This window comes from Peromyscus eremicus, chromosome 6, assembly GCF_949786415.1.
Source record: "Peromyscus eremicus chromosome 6, PerEre_H2_v1, whole genome shotgun sequence".
Lineage (NCBI taxonomy): Eukaryota > Metazoa > Chordata > Mammalia > Rodentia > Cricetidae > Peromyscus > Peromyscus eremicus.
Window position 1 is genome coordinate 12,661,684 of NC_081421.1, and position 14,593 is coordinate 12,676,276.

The window sequence follows — 14,593 nt, forward strand, 5'->3', positions numbered from 1 at the left end:
GACAATTTCTCTTACATACAAGCAGAATTAGAATACTGATTAAAATTTAACACTGTCTAGATTAACTTAAGTCTAACAAATTAAAAGCTAATTTTAAAATCCATTTGTTTATGTTGTTGTTCAGAATCCAGCCCTATACATGCTGGGTAAACTGAATTTTTCAATGAGTCATTCACTGAAAGATTCCATTACAAAGCCACCTCTACCTACTTCATTTAAACACTAAATAACAAAGCTAAGTATCAGTTTTACTGCCTCCCAAGTTATTCCCACTCACTTTCCAATGCACTGGGGAGAACAGTGCGCTTGAGTGTCTTCGGTGGGCTCATACTCAAACCTAAGGAACTCTGGTGGGTTTTTTGTTTGTTTGTTTGTTTTTTAACCTAAATTGACAACACACTGACATTATTTAGACCCTTACCAACCAGCACACAGCTAAGTAAAATCATAACAACACAGTTATATTTATATACCCACAATCATGCACAGCTCCTAGAAGCCCAGAATTTGATCCTCAGCACTTTAAAAACAAAGGAAAGGATGAATATAATATAGCTAAGAAAGAAATATCAATGACTCCATAAATTCGATGGAGTAAAAAAATACAGACAATGCTTAGATAACTCTGGATTAGGAAAGTGTAGACCCCCTTAACCTTTCCCCAGACAGAAAGTAAACTGGCACTGGCTGTTAACTTCAAGGTATAGAGATAAGCCATAAAGAGACCCTGAAGAAAAAATATTTCATAAAGGCATTTGGAAATCATACATTTAAAGTACAGTGTCCATATAATAAACTGAAAGTAAGACTCTAAAGACAAAGACCAGGATCCCAGACAGGATACAGAGAACCCCATGGTGATACAGTGTAGCTGGCAAACCTACAGCTTTTCAATCCCAGAGGAAGTCCTCAAGAGGCAACAAGTCAGGAGAACACACACACACACACACACACACACACACACACACGATTTCACATTTTTTTTAGTGTAAAACTCCATTAGTAAGTAACCTTTAGGTACTTAGGACAAATTCTAACTTGAAAGAACTAAGTACCTCTAAATAATAACTGGTTTGGGGTAACATTTCACTTGTAGGAGGAAGAAAACTATCCTACTTTTAAAACATAGGACATCTAAATTTGTCTTGTGCGAAATTCAGTCAAAGCGCAAAGTTCTGATAAAGGCTATTTTACTGGCATCTCAACAACACTAATAAATCTTTTACTCTTAAATAATGAAAAAAAATTCCAAGTTGTACATTCCGAAATTTATTGCATCTCAGTACCTAATCACAGTGCCTCAGAATCTTGAAATGCCTGAGATTACAAAACCTGGGACAGTATACTGGACACTGACACAGTCACAAGTTAAAATTGTACTTAGATGCAAATTCCTTAAATCAGTAAGAAGCTTCCCTTTAAATGTAATCCATTGTGAAGACCAAACTACATAAGTAAATCCACAAATAACTATTTGCTATAGTCTATTCTAGGTTATAAACATAGAAGTCTGTAGATTTGAATGACAAGAGATTGTCCCCCCAAAAAATAGTCAGTCTTAAAATTTAACCCAGTGTGGTAACTAGCTAGCACTTGGGAAGTTGAGGCAGGAGGGACCAGGAATTTGAAAGCCTGGGCTCAATGAATGCCTATCACAAAAGGAGAAATAAATTATTATTATTATTATTATTGATATAAAAACTTCATTTAAAGTGGTTGAGACTACCCATTAGGAATAGTGAAGCTTATTACCTTAAAATTTATTCAGCTACCTAGTTAACTTAGTTGGTTAGAGTGTGGTACTAGTAAAACATATTTAGCACCAAAGCACAATGAAAACTTAAAAACAAACAATCCCAGATAGATCCCTTCTCTAAGTAGTCGCCTAGAAACACGAAGTCTAAAGCAGGGCTCCTCAAGGCCACAGCTCCACTGAGCAGAGTGCCAACCAGCTTCCCTAACTGATACTCCACTGGTGCTGCCAAAATCCCTGCCTGAAATCCCTGAAACAACAAAAAGGAGTCCTGACTAATGTCTGACATTTTGCTCAGTGTCCTTGGGGACATACATGTCCTACCTTAGCAGCTTTGCATTCTACACTGCATGACCAGAAACTGTCAACAAGGAAGCAGCTCTGCTCCTCCCTCACCCGCATGAGCACAGTGGAGGCCGAATATCCTGACATGGAGTTGCATGTTTGTTCACTGTCAGGTCTAGAAGGGACCTAGCAGTAAGAGTTACAAAAAAAAGACAGGATAATGGTATGAAGTTGGCAGGCACTTTCTGGCCATAAAAAGGCCCTTTCCTCAACCTTAACAAAGGAAACAAGAACAAAATAAGCAAGTTGCTCTGCACTGAGAGTCCATCCCATCTACCACCAAGGCTACCAAAGGGCCTGGCTGATGCCAATGAAGAAATTAACTTCTAGTCACAGAGGAGGGTCCAGTTTCTTTTTTATAAAAATGGCTGTTTTTTAAATGCTTATGCCCTCTCAAAAATAGTCCATTTTCCTTTACCATGCAAGAAAGAAAAATAATTAAGGCTTAATCAGTTGGTTACACAAATCACTTGGGAAGGTTTCTCTTTGTCATTATAAACCTATCATCAAAATACTCACAATGCATATTTGAAACAAACAGAGGGCTAGAAAACTATTACAGAGAACTAAGGTCTGAACTAAAACATTGATTTAATAGACGTCACAAAGAAATTAGAACATAAGCTAAAGAGCTTCAAAGATTAAAAGAGACAATGCAGAAATCAAAATTAAAAGACATTGGGCACCATTTTATCATTTACAAGTATTTTTATTTTGTTATGTTTTATATGAGACAGGGTTTTGTTCTGTGTCTCAAGCTAGCTTTGAACTCACAGCAATTCTGCTTTAGCTACCCAGTGCTGGAGTTACAGACATGTACCACCATACCCAGCTCATTTACAAATTTTAATGTAAACATCTATTTGCAAAGGAGACACGTTTTACTTAATTTCAAATATGTAGAACTTTTATGGACTTTTTTTGATATTTACTCATTAATTATGCAATGACATTTTAACTAGTCTTAGGAAAATGACAGGAATGTGGAGAAAAGTTTGTAGATACTTATTTTATCACTGTCTCCTAGAAAAAATCAAAATAATATTCTCATTCTCCAATTTTTATTATTGAATTTTTGGAACTGTGATAAAGTAGTCAAAGACATGTAAGTTTGCTGCTGAAACAGACTTCACTGACATCCCTGTCTGACATCCACTTACATTTGCCGCTTAATGTACTCTTTCAGCAGTGTTTCATCCACAGGATAGACCTGCACCCCTGTGCCATCATCGTAGTAATACATCATGCTGGTGTTAAGCTCTGTGGGAAATGGCTGATCAGTTCTTTCCCCTGGCTCTCGATAACCATAGGAATAATCAAAGTTCACTGGACACAAATAAAGTAAAAGAAAGGTTACAAGTTAAAAAAATAAAGAAGCCATAACTGTAAAGAGAAATTCAAAATGAAGAAGTTAAAAAATAAATAAATAAATAAATAAAAACAAATTTACTGTCAAACCAAAATAACTAATAGAAACATTGTGCAAAAGGGTCAGTAAGATGACTTAGCAGATAAAGGCTCAATCCACCAAGTCTAATACCCTGAGTACAATCCCTGGGTCACACATGGTAGACAGAACCAACTCTGTAATTTGTCCTCTGATATCCACATGCACACCATAGCACACTCACCTAAACACACACACACACAAATAAAAATATAAAAAATTAACATAATATAGGGTACTATAAAAATGAGAATATTTGCTAACTTTTTTCAAAGCTCATATAGTTTAAAAGAGGGAGGGAAATCTCATGTCATACATCTAGGGTTTCCTCGACCTCGGCCTCTTCCCCGGCCCCGGCCTCTTCCTCGGCCTCTTGCGGAACCTCGGGTGGTACCACCCTCACTTCTCACACTGGATACTTCATCTTGATCATCTCTCTTTTCTCTATCCCGTCTCCAACCTTAAAATAAAATTTTTATATATTCAAATTTGCAATAAAATAACACAATCATTTCTATGAAAACATAGTAATTACCTTCACTTTTTTCTCTTTGGATTTTTAAAATTTCTTTTATTTATTCTTTGATTATTTCATGTGTTTACAATGTATTTTGATTATAGTCATCCCCTACTTATCTCTTTTGGATTTTTTTTTTTCAGGCAAGGTCTCACTTTGTAGCTGGGGCTAGCATTGAATTCAGAGATTTGCCTCCCAAGTGATGGGATTAAAGGCATTAACCACCAGGCCTGTGGATTTTGAGATAGTATCTTACTATTCAATCCAGGCTGGCCTTGAACTCCAAGCTCTTCCTGCCCGAGACTTGCATGGTACAAAGATTATCAGGCAGGATCTACCACATCCTCTCTCACTCTTATACTAGTTGATAGTAGTCAGCCTATCTTTAAACATAGTAAGAAATCCAAGGGGACTGTTAATAAGTGGGTAGGGATAAGGAGTGTACCGGGCATATAAAGAACATTCTATAGCAAGTAAATGACACCTTAGAAAGACAAAGAGGTCCTCTGCCAAGAATGTGCTATGATATACATATTCACAGTGTCCCAAGGCTACTGAATTTACATGTAAAACTCTTCTAAAAATACACTTTCCATAACACATGTAAGGAAGAGATATTACCATTCAAGTAAAAGGCATTTGTTTTAAAGAAAAGAGAAACTGAAAGCACACACACACCTCCACAAAATCCAGGTAAGACACATGAAGAACAAGAGGAATTGGATCTATAATACACACTCCACCTCTCTCACTCTTCTCTTTATCTCGTTTTTGGTTTTTAGAGACAGGGTTTCTGCATAGCCCTGGCTGTCTTGGAGCTTGCTCTGTAGACTATGCTGGCCTCAAACTCAAGAGATCCACCTGCCTCTTCCTCCCAAGTGCTGGGATTAGAGGTGTGCACCACTACTGCCTGGTCCACTGTCTCTTGTATGCAAACATAACATACGTACCATGAACAAGAAAATAGCTAACAGGCAAAACAAGAATATACAAGTAGACAATGAACATAAAAAACGACGCTCCATCTGATTGGCCCTGAGGAATGAGCCATCTATCCAGTCTGATAAGCATTCTAAAGTCCTGTGATATCAACTGTTTCATTTTGTTTTATTTATTTATTTATTTATTTTGGTAATATAGAGCAATAGAGTCCTAGCTTAATATTCTACAACTGAGGAATACTATGAGCCTTAACATGCTGACCAAAATAGAAGAGGTAGGATGTTGTGTACTGTTAGTGAGAGTGAAAACATCAACTTTAAATTGGAATAATCCAATAATTATCAAAATAACAAATTATAGAGACAAGGTTTTTCAAACTCATCCTTTTGATGCTGGTGAGAAGAGGGTGAAATGGAGTCACCTTGTGTGCTATTTAGATGGTCTACATCATCCATCACTTTCACTCATTGGACAACACTCCTAGCATCTATCTATTCATCCCTCAGTAAGGACATGCAACATTATCTCCCCCACTGAGAGCCAATTGCTCTAGACCCTGTAACTCCATCTTCAGTGTCAATTTAAAATTCCTTGTAGTGTGTGTGTGTGTGTGTGTGTGTGTGTGTGTGTGTGTGTGTGTGTGTGTATTTATGTCTACCACGTGAAGAGCCCACAGATGTTAGAAGAGGCTCCCTGGGTCCCTTGGAACTGGATTACAGGTGGTTGTGAGGTGGTTGCATGCTGCTGCTATTGCTGCCTTATGGGTGTTGTGACCTAATACCGACCTTCTGCAAGAGCAGTAAACATTCATAACCACTGAGCTATCCCTCCAGCCTCTAAAATATTCCTGCTAAAAATTGTTGCACACACCTACAACCCCAGCTAGTGGTAGGTTGAGGTAGGAGAATTTTGAGTTCAAGACCAGTCTGGGCAACAATACCCAGTGGGATCTTATCTAAGATAGATAAACCAGATATTTCCTTCCTCAACCCAAAGTGGGCCTTATTTTACATCACACCATAATAAACTCACAAAAAGTTTAATGTGATTTAAACATAAATGTCATTTTAAAAAGTATTTAGGGCCGGGCAGTGGTGGCGCATGCCTTTAATCCCAGCACTTGGGAGGCAGAGCCAGGTGGATCTGTGAGTTTGAGGCTAGCCTTGTCTATAAAGTGAGTTCCAAGACAGCCAAGGGCTGTTCTACAAAGAAACCCTGCTTTGAAAAACCAGAAAGTATTTAGATGACAAGTGTTTGTGGTGCACACTTTCATTCCAGCACTTGGGAAGCAGAGGCAGGTGGATCTCTGGTCCAAATAGAGAGACCCTGTCTCAAAAAAGAAAGCATTCCAAGTATTCCTACTAAAAATTTGTAATTCAAATCCAATCATAAGGAAACATTACAAAACCCAAAGTAAAGAATATCTGTTTAAAATAATCCTATTATATTGCCGGAAGTAGTGATGCACACCTTTAATCCCAGCACTCAGAGGCAGAGGCAAGCCAATCTCTGAGTTCAACGTTAGCATGGTCTACTTAGAGAGTTCCAGGATAATAATCCTATTATCTTAAAAAGAAAAAAAAAAAAAAGAAAAAAAGATCAATGTCAGGAAAGACAAAGAAAAAGAACTATTAAAACAATGATGGAGATTAAGGAGAAAGACAACTAAAGCAATGTGTAATGCCAGATCACACTGGGGAGACAGAGGGCTATAAGGAAGTCTACAAGTCCAGAGTGATGGCACCTTTCTGTAATCCCAGCATGTGGGAGGCTGAGGCAGGAAGATCATAAGTCTGAGGTCAGGTACATAATAAGTGCTAAATAGTGAGATCCTGTCTCAATATAAAGGAAAATATAAAATTAAAATAAAACCAAAATTGGACATAAGGTTATTGACAGTTACACTGTGAACATTCAGCTTTGTTGTTAAGTGCCATAATTACACTATTCTTTAGACATGTCTTCTGAAGGTGTGTAGGGTTAGAGATGTGTTCACTCTATACAGCTCCAATGATAAGCACTAAATCTATGTTCACTTGAATTTCATGGCACTCTTGAAATGACACTTACTTCGTGTATCACTTTTCCTATTACTGTGAGCTGGTTTATTCGCTTCGGGTTGACATCTAGAGCTGTTCCGGGACCCAGGTCTTTCCTGGCTGTCTGGTCTCACATCTTCTAAGTGGAGTGGTACCCATTTGTGCTTATTAGCTTGACGAAATAAAACACACAAAGTAATTACATGACAATGTACAATTTTCATTAAAGCTCTGCAACTCTGAAAGCACTCTGAATTTTAATTAAAGATTCAGCTGACTTTAAGTGGATTATCTGTAGACTGCCAAAAGAACCCTTTTCATTCTTACAGACTGATCCTTGATAAGTTTGTGCAAATATTTCAAGTGAAATAATAGCAAGTAAAAAGCCAGTAATTAAAAACAAATCAATCAAACAAACAAAAACCCCAGGGGCTGGGAACATGAGTCTGTTAGTAAAACACTTGCTGGCCAAGCACCAGGACCTGAGCTTCACCCCAGTGCCCACATCAGAGCAGGGTCTATGATGCTAACACTCAGAGTTGGGGAGATGAGACAGGAGGATCCCTGGGCTTGCTGGTCAGTAAGAGAACCCGTCTCAAACAAGACAGAGAGCAAATGGCCTCCATAAACATCCATATCCACACATAAACACACAAAACCATAAACAAAACCAAAAACAAAACTAAGTAGTTTCTCAAAGCATGGGAGGAATAAGCATAAGATGCTTCCTCTCTGACACAATTTTCTTTACAGTTATTATATTACAGCTATTATATGGCTCATGCCTATAATTCTAGCATCTGAGAGGCTGAGGCAAGAGGATTTCAAGTTCCAGTCTATCCTGATACACACCAAAAAAAAAAAAAAAAAAAAAAAAATCTAAAGAAAAAAAACAGGTGGTTGTGATGTTAACTTGTTTTCCTCAAGACAGGGTCTCATTATGTAACCCTGGCTGTCCTGGAACTTGCTCTGTAGATCAGGCTGGCCTTGAACTCACACAGATCCACCGGCCTCTAACTCCCAAGCGCTGGGATTAAAGGCATGCACCACCACTGCCGAGCAATGACATTAATTTCAATTGTCATCTTGAAGGGATTTTGAATCACCAAGGGAAGAGATTTTTCTAGATTCTGTTAATTAAAGTAGGCCTCACTTTACAGTGGCCAGCACCATTTTATGGGGTAGGGCATAGGAGTAAGAGGAGAAAAAGCAGAGCAAAAGTTTCACGGCCTTCTGCTTCATGACTGGGGGTGAAATATAGCCAGCTGCCTCAAAATCCTGCCTCTATGGCTTCCCTATCATAAAGGAATGTATCCTTTAACTATGATCCAAAATAAATCACAGCATCAGGAAAAGGAGCTAATCAGGTGTGGTGGCTGGTTCAAGCCTGCAATTCCAGCACATTGTGTGTTGAGGCAAGAGAATTAAGAGCTCAAAGCCAAACTGGATCCATAGAAAGATTCTGTCTGAATAAAAAGACAGAAGATAGGCAGAGGCAGGAGGAAGAGAGGACAGGAGGAGGAGGAAAAGAAAAGAGATACAATCAATTGGCTTCTGTTGGGGACCAGCAATATAAAAATTGTTTTGGTTGCCAGGCACGGTGTTGCACATCCTATTCCCAGCACTTAGGAGGCAAAGGTAGGGGGATCTTTGTAAGTTTAAGTCCAGCTTGGCTATATAGTGAGTCCCATGACAGCCAGAGTTAGATAGATCTAGTCACAAAAAAGAAAAAAATTGTTATAGTTATACTATAGTAAATTTCTGAAAATCTTTTATACTGATTCCATCATTAATGTCTCAAAATGCTTAGCATTTGGCTCAATGTGTATTTTTCAACCAAATTAAAAAGAGGTAGGAGAAAGGAAAGATGACCGAAATACTGATGGGAAAAAGAAAATTATGGCTGGCAAGATGGCTTAACAGGTGAAGACACCTACCAAAAGCCTGATGTTGCAGAATATCTGTTTACACTGTGAAGATGTGTCTTTTCCAAGACATCTTCTGATTTGTTTAATAAAGAGCTAACTGGCCAATAGCTGGGCAGGAAGGTTAGGTGGGACTTCTGGTGACAGACAGAACTCTGGGAAGAAGGGCAGAGATGCTGAGATGGGGAGGAAGCAGGATGGGCACTAAGCAGTAGAATGTAGATTAAAATAAATGGACTAATTTAAGTTGTAAGAGCTATTGAGACGAGCTTAGGCTAAGGCTGAGCTTTCATAATTAATAAGAAGTCTCTGTATCATTAGTTGTGAGCTGGCAGCCCAAAGGAAAGTCTGATTACAGCCTGAGTTTGAGCCTTTAAACCCGTATTGTAGGAGAAAATTGACTCCTGCAAGCTGCCTTCAACCTCCACATGCATGCTGTGAATGCATACACTCATATGTGGTGGTGGTACATGCAGAGGCAGAGAGAGGGAGAGGCAGAAGCAGAGGCAGGTAGATTTCTGAGTTAGAGGGCAGCCTGGTCTATGAATTGAGTTCTAGGACATCCAGAGTTACACAGAAAAACCCTGTCTCCAAAAACCAACCAACCAAACAAAACCTTAAATAGCATAGGAAGCCTGCCCCATGTTATCTACCTTCACAACCCAATCCCATCCTTGTCTACTTTATCTTTTTGATTTTTCAAGACAGGGTCTTGATGTATAGCCTTGGCCAACTTAGTACTCACTAAATAACACAGGCTGGTCTCAAACTTGCATTCCTCCTGCCTAGGCTTGCACATGTGTCATAGGTGTGTATCATACATGGAGATCAGGCAACCTTTGGAGTCATCTTGAGAAAAACCATCCATCTCTTTTGAGACTAAGTTTTCCACTGACCTTCAGCTCACTAGTTATGCTAGACTGGCTGGCCAGTAAGCCCTATAGAACCTCTGCCTCCAACTCACAAGTTCTGCCATTATGCCCCACTTTCACATGGGTTCTGGGGATCAAATTAGGATCCTCATGTATGGATGTCAAACACTTCTGGGCATGATCTAACTTTCCAGTTCCTCAAGCCCTCCTTTAAAGTAAAAAACAAACCAGGTATGGTGGCGCATGCCTTAGATCCCAGAACTAAAGAGGCAGTAAGCTCCAGGCCAGTCAAGATTATATAGAGAGACCTGTAGTGGTATTTTCTCTGCCGATGACCTTGGGCTAAACTCTTATAAGGAGTTGGAGAAGGGGCTGGGCAACTGAAACTTACAGCTACAGAGACCCTGTCTCAAAAAAACAAAACAAATAAATGAATAAAGTTAAAAACAAAACAAAAACCCCAATATGTGCTAGATTTGATGTGCTGGCTTTGCATGCAAAAAAAAGTGCTTCTGGCTGGGTAGTGGTGGTGCATGCTTTTAATCCCAGCACTCTGAAGGAAGAGGCAGGTGGATCTCTGAGTTCGAGGCCAGTCTGGTCTACAGAGAGAGTTCCAGGACAGCCAGGGATACAAAGAGTGCTTCAAGCCATAAGACCAGAGTTGGAGACCCTGGGACTCACATTGCGGAAGGAGAGAACCAACTCCTATAAGTTATCTTTTGCCCTCCACATGCATGCTGTGGTATATGCATGCCCCCACCCCCATGCGTAAAATATAAAAATAAGTTTGCCAATATTATCGTCTTCATTGAAAAAACAGTAGGTGCACAATTCATGTACTTAAATATGACCTTAATTTATATATATTGACCAATTGATTTCAATTGAAGCAACCAAAACAAAGATAAATTTTAGAGCAAAATGATAAGTCTTTCAGAAGTATGAATTATAGATAGCCACGAAGACTAAGAAGCAGAAAAAATGTTGAGTGATAAAGCAGTTAATGAATAGGGAAAATTTTTTCAATACTTACTTATTCTGTTCTAATACTTGAAAGCAGTCAGGTTTTGCTCATTAGAGCAAAGGAGTCTAGCCCTTAACTCAACAGCTAAAATTACTTAATAAAAGACAATGATTCAGCCAGGCATACTGGCACACACCTTTAATCCCCGTACTTGGGAGACAGATGCAGGAGGATCTCTGTGAAAGGCCAGACTGGTCTATATAGTTAGCTTCAGGACAGCCAGGGCTACATAAAGAAATCCTGCCTCAAAAATACAATAAATAAAAAATAAATAAATAAATAAAAGACAATGGTTCAAGTAAGTGCTTAGTACATGATAATTTGGTATTGACAACAAAGAAGTTAACTGCCAAGTGCTACACCATCAAATGTATCTTGGTGTATAATTTCACCTATGCAGAGTAACTGCTTCAGTGCCTGCTACAGAACAATCCTTTTTGTACATCGAATATGTATTACTCTCATTGGTTTGATAAAGAGCTGACTAGCCAATAGGCAGGAAGAGGTTAGGCAAGAGAGCTAAACTGAGAGGATGCTGGGAAGAAGAAGTTGCCAGGCAGACACAGAGGAAGCAGGAGATGAACATGCCATGCTGAAAAAGGATACCACCATGTGGTAGAGCATAGATAAGAAATATGGGTTAATTTAAGATGTAAGAGCTAGTTAGTAACAAGCCTAAACTACCAACTGAGCATTTATAAATAATAAGTCTCTATGTGGTTATTTGGAAGATGGCTGGTGGGACAGAGAAAGTCCACTTACAAGTGCCTTCCCAATGCACTCAAAACTTTAATTTTAAGCTACATGAATCTTGCCTATATCTCCTGCTGCTCATCCTAGGCTCAGAACCCTGAATGAGTATAGGCTTTCACCAACCCTGTCCCTAAACACATTAGGAGTCCAGAAAAAAAAAAGGAAAAGAATTTAGGGCAGTAAGTTTTTCCTTCTACCTTAATTTTTCTGGGAAAACCTTGACTAAGATTGGAGCTGGAGAGGTAACTGTTCAGGTTAAACGCATGAGCTGCCTTTCTGAAGGACCTAATTCAAATCCTAGCACCCATGTTGGGGGACTCAGAACTGCCTATAGCTTCAGGAATCAAAACATCCTCTTCTGGATTACATGGGTATCTGTGCCTATACACACCAACACACATGTACACACACACACACGGTGATATTTTATTTGTGCTTTAATAAATAAAGCTTGCCTGGAGATCAGAGGAAAAAGGCCAGCCATTATAAGTAAACAAAGAAGTCAGGCAATGGTAGCACATGCCCTTAACTTATCAGGCAGGATCTCTGTGTATTCAAGGCCACACTGGAAACAGAGCCAGGTGTGGTGGCACATGCCTTAATTCCAACACTAGTTAACCATGGAGGTCTAGAGGTCTGTATAGACAGAAAGACAGAGCTGTGTAGGAAAAGGAAGTGATGTAGCTGGACAGAGAGCAAATCAGATGGCAGAACAGCCAGGTATATGTGCGTGGGTAGACAGGAAGTAACACGCATTTGGAAGCTGCAAAGTTAGTTGGTAAGGTAAGGCTGGCTGGTGGCTTTCCCTATTTCCCTGATCAAAGGCTTTCACCCCTATATTTAGCTCTATATTTTTTATTTAATAAGACCAATTAGAAATTCATCTACACACATACTTGCACATAATTAAAAATCAATCTTTAAAAAACTGTCAGGTGTGAACTGTGAAGACAAAAGGCAGGTGAGTTCCAGGATACCCAGTACTACATATTGAGACTCTGTCTCAAACAAACAAACAAAAAAACCAAAAATCTTTAAAATACTGACTAAAATTGTTCTTACTTTTTCTCTTAGAAAACCAGGGGCTGGCTGGGCGTGGTGGTGCATGCCTTTAATCCCAGCACTCGGGAGGCAGAGGCAGGCAAATCTGTGAGTTCGAGGCCAGCCTGGTCTACAGAGTGAGTTCTAGGACAGCCAGGGCTGTTATACAGAGAAATCCTGTCTCAAAAAACAAAATAAATAAATAAATAAGAAAGCCAGGGGCTGGAGAGATGGCTCAGCAGTTAAGAGCACTGTCTGCTCTTCTAAAGGACCCAGGTTCAATTCCCAGCACCCACATGGCAGCTCGCAACTGTCTGTAACTTCAGTTCCTGGGGACTCAACTCCCTCACACAGACATACATGCAGGCAAAACACCAATGCACATTAAAGAAATAGTTTTTCCATTTTCTCAGAATTCTCTAAAAAGCAAAAAGCATTTTCTGTAAATTTTAAATTAACAATGGTATTACACAACTTTCCAAGAAAATCTACAAGAATACCTATAAGGAATTTCACTCCATTTTTTTGTACAGAATATAGTTTAAGCAGGGTTGCTACACAGAGACACCCCTTCTCGAGAAACATATATATATATATATATATATATATATATATATATATATATATGCAAAATAAATAAAAGAGGGTCAGGATAGAAGGCCAAACAGGCCAAACCTGCTGCAGGTGGTTTAAAACGCAGCATATGCATGTGATGACAGAGAGCAGCTAACTAATAATGCATCAGCACACAGCCTTCCCAACCTCCCAGTTAAAATGAAGCCACAGGCCAGCTGACCTCTCTTCCGCTGGCTGCTCGACTGAGCCTCATCCTCGCTGACATTCTCAACAGGACCATCTAGTTTTGCTTCCCGGTTCTCTTTGCTCTCACTGTTGCTTCTTTTTTCAATCTTCTCTTCTTTTTCTTTTCTGAATTGTGGCTTCTTATTTCCTTGGCTGATAACATTCTGAGACTGAAAAAAAAGAAAGTGTTCTGAATAGAATCATTTCTATTAACATTTCACCTAAAAAAAAAAAAAAAAAACCTGGGCCGGGCGGATCTCTGTGAGTTCAAGGCCAGCCTGGTCTACGGAGCGAGATCCAGGACAGGCACCAAAACTACACAGAGAAACCCTGTCTCGAACAAATGAAAACCTGGAAGGGTAGACACTTGTCTAGTATGTCTGAGGTACTGGGTTACATCCCAGTTTCACCAACACATGAATTTGCTGCCATCATTAGTCAAAGAAATGCAAATCAACTACATATTTACTATGATGGCTACAGTTTTAAAAACTGACCAAATTAAGAGTTATCAAGGCTGTGAAGTAACTGGAATTCTTAGACACCACCAGTAAGAGTGAAATCTTGGAATTTTCTTTTCTTCTTTTTTCCCCCTGCTGTTGTTTTGAGACAGGGTTTCTTTGTGTAGCCCTAGCTGTCCTGGAACTTACTTTGTAAACCAGGCTGGCCTGCTGCTCAGAGATCTTCCTGCCTTTGACTCAATGCTGGGATTTAAGACATGGGCCACCACTGCCCAGCCTCTGCCAGTTTCTTTAAAAAACAAAACAACAATAACAACAACAACAAAACTAAATAATACCTAGTATATGATCTTGCCACTCTTCTCCTAGTTATTTACAATGGGGTGGGGGGAGGAAATATCCAAGCAAAATTTTATATCGAGTTTCATTTACAATAACTCAAATGTCCATCATTACATTACATTACAACCATAAATTGAAATGTATCACTGACACACACAACATGGGAAAAAAATCTCAAGGCAATGGTGCTGAGTAAGCAAGAAACAGCAGTGCCTCCTACACTGTATAGTCCACCTACACAGAGAATACAAACACCTGCTGATGGTGGGGATGACTCCAACACCTGCAGGCAGGAGCCAAGCTCATTGCTCTGTTTGCAGTGATGAGTTTA

General features: G+C 39.3%; 1 protein-coding gene across 1 annotated transcript in view; it reads right to left on the minus strand.

Annotated features, from left to right (window-relative positions):
• The window catches only part of Larp1b (La ribonucleoprotein 1B), a 97,003-nt gene that overhangs the window by 71,897 nt on the left and 10,513 nt on the right, over positions 1-14,593 (minus strand). The window contains 4 exon segments of the mRNA XM_059265172.1: positions 3,259-3,424; positions 3,862-4,005; positions 7,075-7,215; positions 13,455-13,629. Coding sequence (XP_059121155.1) covers positions 3,259-3,424; positions 3,862-4,005; positions 7,075-7,215; positions 13,455-13,629 — 626 coding nt within the window.